The sequence below is a fragment of the Lytechinus variegatus genome, chromosome 2 (genome assembly GCF_018143015.1).
Source record: "Lytechinus variegatus isolate NC3 chromosome 2, Lvar_3.0, whole genome shotgun sequence".
Lineage (NCBI taxonomy): Eukaryota > Metazoa > Echinodermata > Echinoidea > Temnopleuroida > Toxopneustidae > Lytechinus > Lytechinus variegatus.
The window spans coordinates 66,694,523-66,710,526 of record NC_054741.1 but is presented as its reverse complement, the minus strand read 5'-3'; the positions used below and the strand labels follow the sequence as shown (position 1 = coordinate 66,710,526).

General features: G+C 35.6%; 2 protein-coding genes across 3 annotated transcripts; both read left to right on the top strand.

Moving 5' to 3' along the window:
• Nucleotides 1–732: 732 nt before the first annotated feature.
• On the top strand, nt 733–7,214 carry LOC121408721. 2 transcript variants are annotated; one of them, XM_041600326.1, is made up of 6 exons: nt 733–1,217; nt 2,403–2,527; nt 3,195–3,313; nt 3,983–4,097; nt 4,896–4,946; nt 7,054–7,214. In XM_041600326.1, the coding sequence occupies exons 1-5, from the start codon at nt 903–905 to the stop codon at nt 4,939–4,941; spliced, it is 720 nt and encodes a 239-aa protein (XP_041456260.1). In that variant the 5' UTR covers nt 733–902; the 3' UTR covers nt 4,942–4,946; nt 7,054–7,214. The 2 variants fall into 2 exon arrangements, with proteins under 2 accessions (XP_041456260.1, XP_041456262.1); XM_041600328.1 differs by having other exon boundaries at nt 735–1,217; nt 4,899–4,946.
• A 4,415-nt stretch (nt 7,215–11,629) lies between these two features.
• On the top strand, nt 11,630–15,089 carry LOC121409603 (branched-chain-amino-acid aminotransferase-like protein 2). Its single transcript, XM_041601514.1, has 2 exons — nt 11,630–11,958; nt 14,220–15,089. The coding sequence occupies exons 1-2, from the start codon at nt 11,666–11,668 to the stop codon at nt 14,872–14,874; spliced, it is 948 nt and encodes a 315-aa protein (XP_041457448.1). The 5' UTR covers nt 11,630–11,665; the 3' UTR covers nt 14,875–15,089.
• The last annotated feature ends 915 nt before the right edge of the window (nt 15,090–16,004 follow it).

Below are 16,004 nucleotides of genomic sequence, written 5' to 3'. Positions count from 1 at the left end.
TGATCAAGGTCAAAGGTCATGTAAGGTCAATGAACTTTGGCCATGTTGGGTTTTTTTGTTGAATAACCATCATATCTCTGTAAGTTTATTGGTCTAGTTCATAAAAAGAGGACATAAGAGTAACCATGTATCACTGAACATCTTGTGCGAGTTAGAGTAGTATGCAAAGTCAGCACTGCTGCTATATTGAACCGCGTGATGCAGGTGAGACGGCCAGAGGCATTCCACTTGTTTTTTTTTAGATTTGTAGTAAATTTTCCACACATCATGTTCATTTTACAACGCAAAAGTCTAATTCATAACAACGTAATTTTCTGCATAAAACAGAACCGTATATATCGGGTATTTTACTGACACATTGACTTTCAAAAGCATTAAATTTTTTTTATAAACTAAGAAAAACATGTAATTTGGCATAATTTGACAGCTGCTTAATCAACGTACTAACCGACTTTATAATTCCCAAATACTATGATTGCGATTACCATTTTTAACATGTCCAACGTCATCACAATCAAGTTCCCTGCAAGTTTTGAAAGTTTGGATTGGATTTGTTGTGCAGAGACTTTGGAGATAAAAATCAAGAAGCTACATAATATAACCGAACGGGCATCAATTCCTTTAAAAAAAATTACCATGTGACTATATCAAATACGTTTTGCAATCAATGTAGCAGAAGCATTTGCATCTCTGGTTGCTTCATTGGAATGAATAAATAGGTGCTCCTACGATGTACATGATGCAGCAAAATAGGTAATGAACTTTGGAACGAATAAAAGGCAAAATGCCTTTATATTCATGGACGGTCATTGGGGTCATTGCCTCACACGAAACCAGATTTTACACGACGTAAAGGCAACCACAAGACCCGAAGAAGAACTTCACAAGATAAAATAATATCAATGCAAATGTACTGCAATATATCCGATATGCGTCTTTGGCTGGCAGTGATTCTTGTCGGCAATCTGATGATTGAATACGTGACTGCTCAGGCACCCATACCCGACCGACCACCAGGCTTCATATACAAACCCTCCCCTGAGAATGCGGCGGCTCCCGTCATACTGGAGGCATGGGTAGACCTTGTCTGCCCCGATTCTAAGGATGCTTGGCTTACCTATCAGAAGGTGGCGGATTTCTATGGACCGAGGAAGCTCAGGTTCTCTGCTCTTCTGTTCCCGCTTCCTTATCACCGGGCTGCCATGATGGCTGCACAGGTATCTGTTATATTGCTTTAACATTCAACTACTATACCCCGGGGGGAGGGCACTTCCATTGACGAGTGGATACCATGCGCGACCATAGGGTCTCAAAAAGCACCCTAAACACGTATTTTCCATATTCTGAAAATGCACCCCTTAACAAGTATTGGCGTGTGAAACCGTACTCTTAACAAGTATTGGAAACAAAATTATATTCTTGGCAAGTATTCCCTGAAATGGACCCCTAAACAAGTACAGCGATATTTTATTGTTGATATGTCGGTTGGTCGTTTGTTTTACATTTACACACCAAATCGGACTCTAAACAAGTAGTGTTGGGGCAAAAAGGATATCCTTTATAAAACATTTTAATTTTGTTTTATCATCCCCGCAAATTTGACCCTAAATGCGTAGCTTTCCTACCGAAATAGATACACTTTTTCACTATTTTTGTGTTTTTGACACTCTTATCACGTTACGTACGTAACGTGCCCTATCTTAATTAAGACACTGATCCTCTTTTACGTGTTTTTTGGGTCGCGCATGGTATCCACTCGTCAATGTAAGTGACCCCCGGGTACTATATCTACACTGTAAAAACGCTGTTTAAAATTTTAAGCGAGTTGTTTCAGCCAGGCACTTTAGCTTTAGTTTACAATTTTGAAAAAGTTGTTTAAAAATATGTTTTAAAAATTTTGTTAAAAAGTTTAAGCTGTTTCTAAAAGTTCAAACAATGTTTTATTGTTAGTGTGAATGGCTTAATAAGGTCTATGATACGGGCTAGAACAACGTGCTTTCTTTTTTCTACTGTGTATGATGATCACCACCCACTACTGTCACTGTCGTGGTGTCTCTTTTTTTTTTTATTTCAGTAGGCCGAATGTAAAGTTGCACTGAAACATTTTTTTTCTAGAATACGGCAAGCATAAATTACTTTTAGAGACACCCATCTGTGTCATTCCCAGTATAATCAGAAATATTATATCATAGATAGACATGCAGATAAAAATCTATTTGACGAGATGTTTGATTTAACCTTTTATCAATTGTTTTTATTTGAAATTGCATACAATGCCAATTGAAAGTTCTTTTGACAGGATAAAAATCCTGAGTTTTGCTCAAACCATAATGTGCTACGTATGTAATATATGCATTCAATCTTATTCATTTTTTTTTTATTTCACATGCCATGCTTTGCAGGCCGCATTTGTCGCCGATGAACTTAACCCAGAGAGGACATATCCATTTTTCGATAATGCCTTCTCAAAGCAACCAGCCCTTTCAGACGATTCTATCTTCAACCGTACACAGACATATGTTGTAGAGCAAGTATCATCTTATGTTTTTAAAAGCATACTTTAAGTCCTTTTATTGGCAGGTATATTAATTTGTATCTTTCTCGTTACACCAAGATATAGGCAAACGATCTTTGACCTTTTGCACTTGCAATTTTTGCACTACGACACACCTAGATGAAATTGGAAAAATGTTTATGATTAAAAGCTTGTAAAAGATTATTGCTATATTCTTGCATTATTCGTGTTTTCCCAACAGGTCCTATACGTATAAATTGGTTTACATTTTTTTTTTCATGACCAGTTTTCAGTTTTAGGATCAAACCTACGGAATCAAATCCGAAAATAAACCAAAGTAAGTGAACTTTCATCAAGAGAACATTAAAAAACTCACTTGCTCCTCTCATGGATATTTTAATCAATAGCATTAGAATAGAATAGCATATATTTCTATTCTATATCAATTGTTTATGTGCATATTCTTCTCATTTGAAGCACGATGAGCACTGGAAGGTGGGCATGTACGCAGTTATTATTCAAAAGAATGAACATATTTGAAGAGAGTGTAATATTGGATGCCTTGAAAAAAAAGTAATTAGAAGTTATTTTGATAGCAAAAGTATTTTGATATTTTTTTTCATTACTTATATCATTTTGATAATATAAGTAATGACACCATCGTCTTTTTATCTTTTAGGACACTAGCAGCATGGGCTGGAGAAGTTGGGTATGACCGAACAGAATTTGCTTCTCGTCTCGCGCGGTCTGATGCGACCCAATGGTTGGCAAGAGTCCAGTTCAAGTATGGTGGAACTCGTATGTATTCTGAACAAATGTAAATGTTCCTGGAATCAAATCGGCATACCATTTATACATTGTTCTATCCCGATTTTAAATAAGCTGGAACAACTTGTATTGATTTTTGCCGATTTGATTTCAGAAACATTTTGTCCATCTGACATTGGATAAAACCTTTAGGCTATGCTTGATAAAAAATATTATGGATGTAAAATATAATATTTAGAAACATACATTTAGTGTAATGTGGGCCCCACAACACAAGGGTATTCCAGTGGCCGATTGTGAGGAAGACCTTATTCCAATCCTTGCCATTGGCCAGGGGCGGATCCAGGATTTTCCAAAAGGGGAGGGGCACATTCTTCCGAGGAAAAATTTGACAAACAAACTCCACAAAAAAGAAAAAAAGGTCTCTACTTTCAAGGGGGGGGGGCACACTTTTGTTTTGATGGCATTTTCACAGTACACACTTTTATTTTGCTTCTCAAGGGGGGGGGGGGGCACGGGCCCGCTGCCCCCCCCCTGGATCCGCCTGTGCCATTGGCAGTAACAAATTAGAATTCGTTGATCGAAATCCTTCGTTTTACGGAGACTCTCATGATTATTAAAGATGATGAAGCATTCGTTACTTGTGATTGATTATCTCTTTTTTTCACTTTTGTGTAAATAAATTGAATATCAATATAGGTGGAGTGTTCGGGACACCCCAGACATACGTGAATGGTGCCTTAGTATATTCCGATCCAAAATGGACCTTAGATGACTGGCGAAACATTATTGATCCCCTTCTGTCAAGAAACAGGTATTACATTTTAATGACAACCGTATTTTATGCAGCTGTTTATCATTTGCCATTCTAATCTGTTATCCAAGCAAAGAGTTCTTCGCACTTTTCATAATAAAGCATGCAAATGGAATTCCTATAATAATTTTCAATCGTTTTTATTCATAATCCCTTAAAATTCATATGGGTTACACGAAGAGAAGAGTCGTTTGTTATAAAAAAAAACAGAGCTCATTAATAATTTGAATAAGTTTTACTAAAAATTTTTGTTATCTAGCTCTGCAGTTGCTTTTCTTTCTTTAAATTCAGTATTAACATTTTCAGGAGGCGATCGGGTTTGAAGCTGAATTGAAACAAAAATCACGAAATGTAACTAACGAAAAATAGATGGAAAGTATGCAAAATACCATGCATCTTTGCAGCTAATTGATCATGACCTTGTTAGTGATTTCCATGAAAAATTTGTTCTGTGCCATTTAAATGCAAGGATTTTGGTAGCTTATTACATTTTCAGTGAAAAGTACTGACCATTGTTAAATAAAAATGATAATGATTTTAATAATGATAATAAATAATGATAGTAAAATTATAACTATAATGATGATAATAATTATGATATTGATGATACTGATGATAATAATAATGATAATAATACTAATAATAGTGATATAATAATTGACTTATACAATAATGAAACCGCCTCCCTTATGTGCCGAAAGAAAATCTTATTAAAAAATCATCCTTTTTTAAATAATTCTACGACTCCAACATTTTATAATTGTTTTGATATTAATCATTCCATTTCTCTTTGTTAAGCAGGGCAAGACGTTACTCAGACGGAAACCAAGGCTATCTCGGATAAAAAAGGTGGAGTACAATGGTTCATAGCTTTCTCGTTTGAATACGATAAATGAATGTTATTCTCATTTATTAGTCAGATCCGGATGATGATTATGTTGATGACGATGATGCATTCTGCCTGAAATGCTGATCTGTTTTACTAAGGTGACACACCTTTGGCTATCATGCTTTGCCAATATTTCAATCCTTTTTTGCATGAGCACCATTCCCATGCCTTTCACGTCTTTCCCTCTCTTCTCACAATCAGCTCGGATTTTCATACAAAAGCCCTTCTTCAAAAATTCATACTTCTTGACCCCCCCCCATGAAAGCAAGATTCTCTTTAAATTTCTGTGGTTTAAATTGACTTACTAACTTTAATTGCCATGCAAGGTTTGCCACGGCAATCAAGTTTCAGAAGTAACTATTCCACCTCGACGTGCTAAACAGATATTTCTGATATGTTATACGATAACCTTGACAAATGCCGAGTAACAGGTGCTCTTTCTTCGGACTTAAGAAAAGCTTTTGATATTATCCCCCACGATATTCTTATAAAAAATCTTATCATTTTGGCATACAAAATATGTGTGTCTTAAAAGAGCTCTACTTGTGATTTTCTGTCCGTTTATTCCGGCGTACCGCAGGGATCAAGTTTGGGCCCTCTACTGTTTTGTATGTGCATTAATAACGTTAATAACTTAACCGTTGTATTTTCATACTAATATTTCTGTGTATGCAGATGATACTGCAATATTCTCTTCTGGATAGGGGGTTAAAGCTGTTCAAACACAGTTACTAAGTGACATAATATACACTCTAAAAAATGAAGTGCTAATTCAGCTCTTAAAGAGCGTGTATAGTGACTGCACTTCGGAGCGCTGATTTGTCTAGTTCAAATTTGAACGAGAAAAATCTGCACTCCGAAGTGCAGTCACTCTACACGCTCTCTAAGAGCTGAATTAGCACTTCATTTTTTAGAGTGTATGTTTTAAGAAAATGGTCTAGTTGTCGATACAGATAACACAAAAGTCATGTTATTTCAAAGTCGGAGGTAGGTGTACCTAGTCAAGCTACGTGTATACATGGAGGGTAAATCCATAGAAAATGTAACTTAATTTAAATAACAGGGTATCACCTTTCAGTAATCATATTTTGGACTGACCTTTTAACGTCATGCAATGCCATTCATTATAAAGATCGTCAATTCTATAATATGCATGCGGAGAATTAAGCACTGTCTGACAAGACGTACCCGCTCCCTTTGTATTTTTCCTCAATCCTTCCTCATATCGACTACTGTTCAACTGTTTGGGAATCATTAAAAGTGAAAAAAAATGCAGCAACAACAAAAGTGTAAAAAAAGATACTGTCGTTTGATATTAGATGATAGACTACTATATCCCAGTCCAGAGTATAATGTACTCTCTGAGATTAAAAATAGAGCGGATTACAATTACCAAGTACTTATGTATAAAACTCTAAGCGGTCTTGCTCCCGGATTTTTATTTCAAACTACGCCTCTGATCTCTAAGTGCTCTGCTTCACTTTACTTTAAACGAAAAGTACGTCCGTGAATTCTAAGCAAGCTAATTAATTTTCTACTGTTTATGTCATAATATGTATAGACCCCAATCCCCCTGTTTTTTGTTTAATATGTATATATATATATATATATATATATTTTTTTTTTTTTGTATTAGTTGTGTGTTTTAATTGCGTATGTTATAATTATGATTGTATAATGTTCGAAATGTGAATGACAGCAAGGCTCCTTTGTAAAGCAGTCCTCTTGCTTTAATGGGACTACCCTGCGTTTTATTAAGAAAAACCCAAACAAAAATAAAATAAATACATAATTAAGTTTAAATAAAAAGAAAAACGTATAAATTCACTAAATCAAAAGCGTCTACTTGGGATTTGCGCCTGATTCTTTGAGTTGTGTTCAAACGAAACTTTTTCAGCTACTAGCCCCAGTTCTCTAAAAGCCTCGTCACTCAACGCTTTCATAGTCAGATGTTATAACTAGACCATCTTCAAAACTTTTACTTATCAAACTATTAATAAGGCAAAAATGCAACTATACAGTCATTACATTTATTACCCAGATTTTGTGTCTTTTCTTTTCATCCAGAGCCAGTGTCCTATCGAGCAGGGTTCCCTTGGTTATCTCAACAACGCGTGGTTTCTTCCCGTTTCCAGAGAGACATGAGAATTACACCTTGGTCACATTTGCTCTACGGCGGCCTTACGGCGAGTCGAAAACAACCGTTTTATTAATTTTATTCAAACCACCTCTATGTAGTTGGTACAAAAAATGTTATAACGGCTGTTTTCGACTCGCCGTAGAGCAAATGTGATTAAGGTATCAAACGCAGTCTAAGAGCACAAATTAAGTATTTTTATCATGTCCATGCAGTAGCAGTTTGAAAGAAAATTTTTGGAAAGAATATATGGATGAAGAGGTAGTTTGAACATAAGGTGATGGAGATAATTGCAAAATATAGACATATCCATCAATATTTCTTATGTCCATGCATAGAAAGAACCCTGAACAAATTGCTCGAAGCGTGGCAAAATATTGTTTTGAATATTCAAATATCGTAATAAATGTTTAAACTCACCCTCTCAGAATATGATATCCAATATATTGTGAGGTGAGCAGTAGCGGTTACAAATTGACCTGTATCTTATTTCATCTTTCATTTTTTATCCTTATATTTTCCACCAAATTATACATACGGAAAACCGTACATAAGTTATATTATTATGATCATTATCATAATAAGATTCAGTGATGCTAAAAGGTTAGTGAACCCCACTGGAAAATGCACTCCTTTATGTTGAGTGTTGAATGGAGACAACAACATTACAATATCCGGCGAGCCCTGAGATATAAACTTTATTGAATGTAATATTTCAATACTGACTTCACAACTAAATACTTATCTAAAACATTACAGAATTGGAACACTTGAAATATTTCTTTTTCATTTTCTAGTGGGCTCACTAACATTATAGTAGCACTGTATAGACACTGTTATCAAATATGTACTAAAGAAAAAAATATATGGTAAGATACAAGTGAGATAAAATTGCTTAAATTGTAGAAAAGCTATTTACATTACTTGCATAGAAATGAACGTGAAATAGAAAAGTGCAAAAGAGCAGAGCAAAGTTCTGTGGATGCGGTCAAATGTACAATAAAATATATAATTTAGTGATATATGATGGGATAGATTCAATTAGGATATTGATTGGTTGAAAATAAAGTTTTTATGCTTAGATGTAAAGGAATTAGTATATGTTTTTAATAAACCAAACGAGTAAATCATATAAAATATCTAGCTGTTAATAACCACGTACCTCTGAAAAGGACACATATTCTTTTTTTCATTTAGGATTTTGGCTTTCAGAAATATGGGTTTCATTCTAGTCAACTTAGCGGCCAATCGTTACTACCCAATTAATCACCAAGTCGAAATGATCATCCTATACACAGATCTTCATCCTCAGAATCAGAATTATCAACAATCGTGGATCACTAATCAATATCAAGGTTTACTCATTATTGTGCACGGAGATAATCTAAAAACGAAAGAGTGAATGATTTGAAACATGAACAGAGTTTGAATTTTGATTTCCGATATCCATTTATTCAACATTATTAAAGCCTTCTGAATTGCGTGCTATTGTTATAAAGATTGATGTTGATGTACAGGCAATATATATGGCCATGCGTTTTGAGTTGGGCCCATTTCCGTTACAACTTAAATTTTGCTCCAAAATCGTACCATTTTATAAAATTATAATTTTTTCTTGTTTGACATCCTATACCCATAAAAGTATATATTCTGAAAGGAAATTGTCTGAGAAATTCAAAAATGAAATCAGAAAAGGCATAGGGTAATGCCATAAAAAGTTAAAGGTCAAAATATGTGGAAAACTGTGAAAAAAACATATTTCCCAATAAATCTGACAATCAGATAAACTTTACACCCTATAGGGAAATAACATGCATATTTCAACTCTTTAGAGTGAGACCTTTCCAGTGATATATAACTTGTTGGGGATAACTCTACCAAAATAACTGGGCGCAATAATCTTTTAAGACCAAATTTCACATCACAATTTTTCGGGTAAATATGTATCAATGCTTGATTTACCCCTAAAATATTAATTAGTCTTGCCTTTAGTTGCATAAATACACCTGCAAACACTAACCAGTATACTATAATATATTTACTGTGATTATTATGAATAAAAAATGATTTCATTTGACTCAAATCGTGGGATTTGTCATCTCTTGGCTCAAAGACCGGTGGACCACACCACAGGTTTACAACTGAGAGACAGGTTTAACATATACAGTACATGTAAAAATAGGAAAATGTAAATGCACGATGAAAAGTTTTGTTTACTGCTTTAGCTTATTTAAACATAGTGTGAGCAAAAACAACTATCATTATAAATAAATCCATACACCTGGCAAAAATACTTTATGTAATTTTAGAGTGTTATATTTTAAATATACCCTCTTGCTCAACATTCTGCAGGACACGGTCTCTTGGTACTGGGTCAATTGAATATCAATGTACAGAACATATTCTACATACGTATGGGTACATTTACCTCTGTTTAGTTTAATCTTTGTACCAGTTTCATTCTCAAGTAGTTTTTTGTTTATTTTCTTTTTATAATTTGGAAAAATATTCTCTGAAGTCTGAACACTTTTGTGCCAGCCAAATATGTGTCATCTACTGATTTATAGATGCAGTGTGATGTAACATTAAGAAAAAAAATAAATAGCATCAGATGAGGGCTTTATTGCAACAAACAAGTTTTCATTAATTAAAATTGCATAAAAGGTGTATTTGCTATCTGTTACATGTATGTTACCAGAATATCTGAAGATTCGGACACATCAAAGTTATCACTATCAGTCTACGCTGTCAATATTGAAGCCATGAGGTCATAATGATTAAAACAATAAATTGATTTATCTCTGAAGCCTTTAAATAAGTTTGTGCTTTTCTTTTTGAAATTTTTGCAGTTTCTAAATTTTATTGAAGGTGTAACCCACTATATTTTATCCTTCCTCATTTCCTATACATCAGACAGTCACAACTTCAATCATGTTACATGTAATTTCATGATTTACATCAATTAATTATACTAATTAGCTTAATAAGGTATCCTTTAAACTTAAAAGCTCAAATTTGACCCACTTATGATTGGAGAATAAGCCAGTGAGCCCCAAAACTATTACATATTTAGGTACTGTGATGACACATTTAGTTTCTTAATGAAATGAAAATTTATTTAACATAATTGCTTATTACTGGTAAATGAAGTAATCTCAAGTATTTTTTTTTTCTTTCAAGTAATTGGTATAAAGATTCCCTTTAATATGATACCAAATATACCCATGTGGCACATGTATTTCAAGTTTTATACCATTAATTATTTCTGTGCTTGTCGTGCAAATGTACCGATACCACCTATTTGCGGGCCCAACATAAAACGCATGGCCATATACTTTCTTGACCAAATAATAAATATTCATAATAAAACTTAAAAGTTTTAAGAGTTTACCGCCAACTTATTTCTAAAAAAAAGTCATATACTGGTATTGAGTACAACATAAAATTTACATACAGCTAAAGATATTGCAAGAAAGGGACACCCCTGCACACAACTGCAACTGGCACACGGTACCATAATTAGAGTACACCAACATGACCAAGGATACCACCACACTACATGATCGCCACGTGATCATCACACAGGATCACCACATCACCTGGAACACCAGCAGCACGTAACACAACATGTACAGCGTCTTATTCTTTTGGAAAAGTATAAGAGGAAAATCCTCTGATTTCGTTAATATTCCCCGATGTTACGCTTAAGAATATCTCATAGATATACCATTCTATGGACCTACAAGCTGTATTTTGATCCATCGACCGACTTGACAACTTCTCATCACTGCATTTAGAACTACATTGACTCACGAGGATGCAGATATAAGCACCTTTGTGCACATTTTACGCACCTTTCCAAAAATGGTACAAGTTGCATGCACCTATAGTCTGCAACCCTATAGTGTATTGCTAGTATGATTTGTTTGAGGCGGCAATCATTGGCGGCGGAAGCCAAAAATTTCAGAGGGACCACCATAATTTTTTTGACAAGCAAGCTAAAAAAAAGAAAGATTATCGACCAAAAATTTTAGGGGGAGGGGACGCAGGGAAAAAATTTGACAAGCAAAAAACAAAAACAAAACAAAAGTTATCAACCAAAAATGTAGGGGGGATCGTCATACCCATCTCAAATTTAGGGGGGGGGGCAGAGTAGGTCAATCATCATCAAAGTTTCTCCATTTTGCCTCTTTGTTTAACGATGTACACCTGTTTTACAGACAACAATACAATATCAACGAAAGGTCTCAAAAATTTCCCAGGCCGACATAAATCACATGAATGTATAGGCGTACAGACCGATCCATGGGGTCGATTGTAGCACCTTGTTCTTTTTTTGTTGAACCAAGCTTTTTTTAAATTGTTGTAATACACACTCATAAAAACATGAAAATGAACGTCGGTCCAAAGGCCAAGGAGCATTACCTTTGTAAGGACCCTCCCCCTCCCTCGCCCGCTTCCTTCATTTTCTCCACTAAACATCCAAGATAAAAGTCATTGCTACGTCGAGTACCATTTCATGACGTCTCTAAATCCTGAAATATGGCAGCATCTTCAAGCGAATCCCAAGGTTCTCGCGCTGGAAGTCGTACGATTATCTGGTGTGTACCCCGTACTGTTTCTACTGCTCTTACCAAGAGTCTAAGTTTTATCAAAGATATAGAAGTATGGTTTGAACCTTTTACCAACTGCAGAGTTACCCAAGTTCATGTTAAACAAACGTTTGGATTGGATCTACCAAACAAATACGAAGGAAATGAGGAGATATTCAAGCGTGTCGTTGATCGTTCTCGAGAATTTGGAGTGGGTAATATTACCAAACCAGAAAAAATATCGTAAGTATGTATATTTATTGAGGGCATCTGCAAAAAAAAACTTGGATGGTGAATCATTGTCACGTGGAGTGATTAAAAAATTTAATAGCTTCTGCTGCTTGACACCAAAAGGAGGATTACGTAAAACTGATCAATAAAGTTATTAAAGATTTAATCAAATCTCTTCAATCTTTCTGCCACTCTTTTTTGGTGGTTGTTTTACAGAGTTACACATGAAAACACGTATAGAATCTGACAACATTAATAAAATCAACTTCACAATATTAGTTGACTCGAGCCCCCATCATCTCTTCTAGCCTGACATGCCCCACTGATGGTCGTTCCAGATCGTGGCCTCCGCAGCTGGCGGTGTCTTTTCCAATCGACCCAGCCTCCGCAGTGTTACCCCTTGATGAGTAGTCCCCAGATCAGAGAGATGTGGCTTTGACGAATTAGTGAACGAGATCGAGCCCCAATGATGACATGAATTTTGACCAATCATGATGTGTCGGTGGAGAACCGGCGCACAGTTGGCCGGCGCGAAACAAAAGTGCGCCAAAAGTCATTTTGGGCAATTTCAAACTTTTAAATTTTGTCATGCCCAATTGAAAGACAACACTTTGAAGAATACTTCAGCAAAATATTTCATTCGGGAATTTGCATAAAGGTTGTTAATTTCCTATCTCAAATCGTAAAATGTGACATTTTTCGAAATGCCGCGCATATGACAACTTAGTTGAAAAATAAGCCATTTCACAGGTTTTTCATGTAGGAATCTGAAATGGCACCCACATAATCCTGATATATTCTCTTTCCTTGTGAAAGGGTTCAAATTAGATAAAAGACACATTGCAGGAGGTTTATAGGATAACATTCCTCGAAATAGGCTGACTATTCATGTTTTTGCATTTACATAAGAAACGTTTGGATTTCCGTTTAAATTCTATCATCATCATTTTGCCAGATATCAAAGCTTTAAGTCGATACCAAATTTAGCTGCGCGTTTTTGCCCGTTTTCATGTTACAGCCGATTTTACTTGACAAAACACCCCAAAACGATCATTTTCATACCGCGCAGGCAGCGCACCGTGTGGGGTGAACATTCCCGTTCATTTTTGCACGGCGAGGACGATTCCCCTTCCATTTCATGAAAATGACATGAATTCCGGACTTAAGGTTGACAACGCATATTAGGACTATACCCACCCTCTTCCAGAGATAAATGTTACTTGTAGAATAATTTCAGCAATAAACCCTCCTCATAGTAAAACATTCGTAGTGTTATATACTCTGCGTTTTATACTCAAGTCTACGCCGCTTGATAAAGCACGGTTAATATTTTTTTCAGATTTTTAAGTATTTCTTTTCATCTAATGATCAATTTGATGCCATAATATTATTTTCAGGATCTCATACACACTTTATAGGCATGTGAGAAGCATAAACCAACATTCACTCTGGTCAATCTTAAAGTAACACATAACACAAAGTTTCTATATTGCACATTGTTTAGCGTAATTTGTCTTTTTCACAGATAGGTTTTAAGTAGCCAATCAAAATTTGGTATCAAAGTGACGTCAGACCGGCTTTAAATCACATTCAGTCGTTTTTACGCCCAAAATTACACTCAGTAAACATGTTAAAGTAAAAATATAACACGGAACATAATTTTGGTGCACTTCAACTCATTCTGGCCCACTGTGCGGCGGCAGCTGGGGTCGTCATCTCGTCACCGACGAAGTCCCTCAGTTTTAACTTTTACTGCCTACACTAACATGTGTGGTCTATTCTAGCTTTAAGTGGTTTTTCTCGAATTACTGAAATTAACCTCCTTATATACCTTGCCGCGAAACTAGGATCAACCGTATTTTAAAAGCACTTCTAAAAATTTAACAGTGCATAAAAGCAACTCATTCCTATTAACAAAAGAGACTTCATGTACATCCGCACACCTACATTCATCAATGCTAGAGCTAGGTCTTTTCTTGTGTATGTAATTATAAAGTGTATTTCATTCTCATCAAAATAATCAAATTTTTCTAAATTTCGCGTGATTGCGTGCAGAATTACGTCATCCCGGGATAGCTTTGAAGCTGCTGAAAGGGATTACTCTTCAAGGTTCAAGGTCATTATATGATTTATTTGATATTAGTTACCCTTGAAATGGATTTTTTAAAAGAAACCTGTAGCGTTTATTTTTTTTTTCTGTTGAAGTCCTATTACCATCAAACTTTCTTTTTAAACATAACTATTTCTTTTTCCATATCTTGATTTATCGATAGTTATGCGTCCATTGGTCGACAGCTGGAGAAAACAACTAGTCGCCACGTCTTGGTCAAAGATATGGCCCTTGCCGTTTCTAAAGAGCAGAAAAAGTTTATCCCAAAAGGCTTCAAGCATATCTTCTTGATACGTCACCCGCTCCGTGTGTTCAACTCAACACGAAAATCGATGTTCAACCAACAATTAGATCTGGGTCTCCTAACCGGGGAAGCTGCCGTCGAAGAAACATTCGACTTTGAGCGTGACTACCAATACGCAAACGGATCAGGTTCGATGCTATTCAAAGACCTCTACGATATGTGGAAGTTTGTCCAAGAGGAGCTTGGTCAAGAAACGGTAATTTTCGATAGCGATGAATTTTTGTCTAATCCTTCTGAAATGCTACCGAAGATCTGTCAAGCAGCAGGGCTGCCGTATAACGAGTCACTTTTGAAATGGGATTCGTCTATTGATGTGACAAAGAAGTGGATGGTCCATGCTGATGGTTACGTTGACAAGCTTGGGCACTTCTTCGAAACTGCCATCAATAGCTGTGAATTTTTGCCCCCAAGCAAGATGCCGTCACGTGATGAGGTTACACCTGACGTCATCAGATGTACCGATCGGGCTATGAAATATTATGACGAAATGTACGAAGTGAGACTAAAGGTCTAACTTCAGATTCATCCAGCAGTTCAAGGAGACTACTCTAGATCATCAAAAGGCATAATCTGAAATTACCCCCAAAACAACTGTTTTGGTACTTGGATTTCAATAATTTGATATTTTTTATTGTGAGTCTTATATTTTTCTCCTTAAAAGGATTGGTTAATTGTCTCGCATAAGTTTCCCCACATGCAGCATCATTACAAATTAAATGCGGGATAACTATTACTTTATAACAATGACTAAAGTTAGTTGGTGTAAAAGACCGGTTAATCACACCAACACTTCTCGAAATCTTATATTTTCATGAGTAATCATCAACTAGAAATTGTACATTTTGACTCCCGTCGTTCTTAGTCGTTTTTATGACCTCTTGATAATGCATCCGGGGATCTTGAACCCTTATCCTCAATACAACATATATTTATCAAGTCGTATTCACTAAACATATACAACAAAGCAATTTGAAAAGAACAGTATTATGCATATCTTCGTGTTGGGAGAGTAAGCGTCAGCAAAAAGTCGCAAATTTATTTCAAAAACCTAAAGAATTCCTAAAAAAACTAAGTCAACAACGTGGAAATGAGCCTTGGGATACGTCACATTCCTAGATTATGATATATCACATTTATAGGCTATTGAACAGGGGTGGAAATTCCTTCCAATAGGTAGGGGGACTAGGGGTTAGAAAATTTGACGAGCAAAAAATAAAAAAATAAAAGGTTATCCCAAAAGTAAGGCCATCTCGTCCTAAAATACATGTTTGATTTTTATTTGAATGATGAATTTCTTACTATCATAAAAGACCAGAAATAGTAGAGGGGACATTTGATATTGTGCCCCCTACTATTTTGAGTAGGGGGGACACGTCTCCCTGTCCCCCTGGGATTTCCGCCCAACGCTGTTGACAGAACTCCGTTTCATCCACTACATGCTGTAATCTATTACTTACATAATTTCTAAACAAGTTCAATTAGAAGCGTAAAATGCCACGGGGACTTGGCTTAAGTGAACTTGAAAAAAATCGTGCATACTTTTCGTAATTTTTGTGGAAATTTTCAGTACAGGAATGAATGCCTTTACCCTATATTTTTACGAATGTAAATATCATAAAGTATGGGTAACACTTTAACCCAGCA

Bases quoted from the DNA above. Each gene is read 5' to 3' on its own strand.
- LOC121409603 (XM_041601514.1), top strand. From the start codon at position 11,666: ATGGCAGCATCTTCAAGCGAATCCCAAGGTTCTCGCGCTGGAAGTCGT. The intron at 11,959-14,219 runs GTAAGTATGTAT...ATTTATCGATAG, and splicing joins ACCAAACCAGAAAAAATATC to TTATGCGTCCATTGGTCGAC.
- LOC121408721 (XM_041600326.1), top strand. From the start codon at position 903: ATGCAAATGTACTGCAATATATCCGATATGCGTCTTTGGCTGGCAGTG. The intron at 3,314-3,982 runs GTATGTATTCTG...ATATCAATATAG, and splicing joins GTTCAAGTATGGTGGAACTC to GTGGAGTGTTCGGGACACCC. The intron at 4,098-4,895 runs GTATTACATTTT...CTCTTTGTTAAG, and splicing joins CCCCTTCTGTCAAGAAACAG to CAGGGCAAGACGTTACTCAG.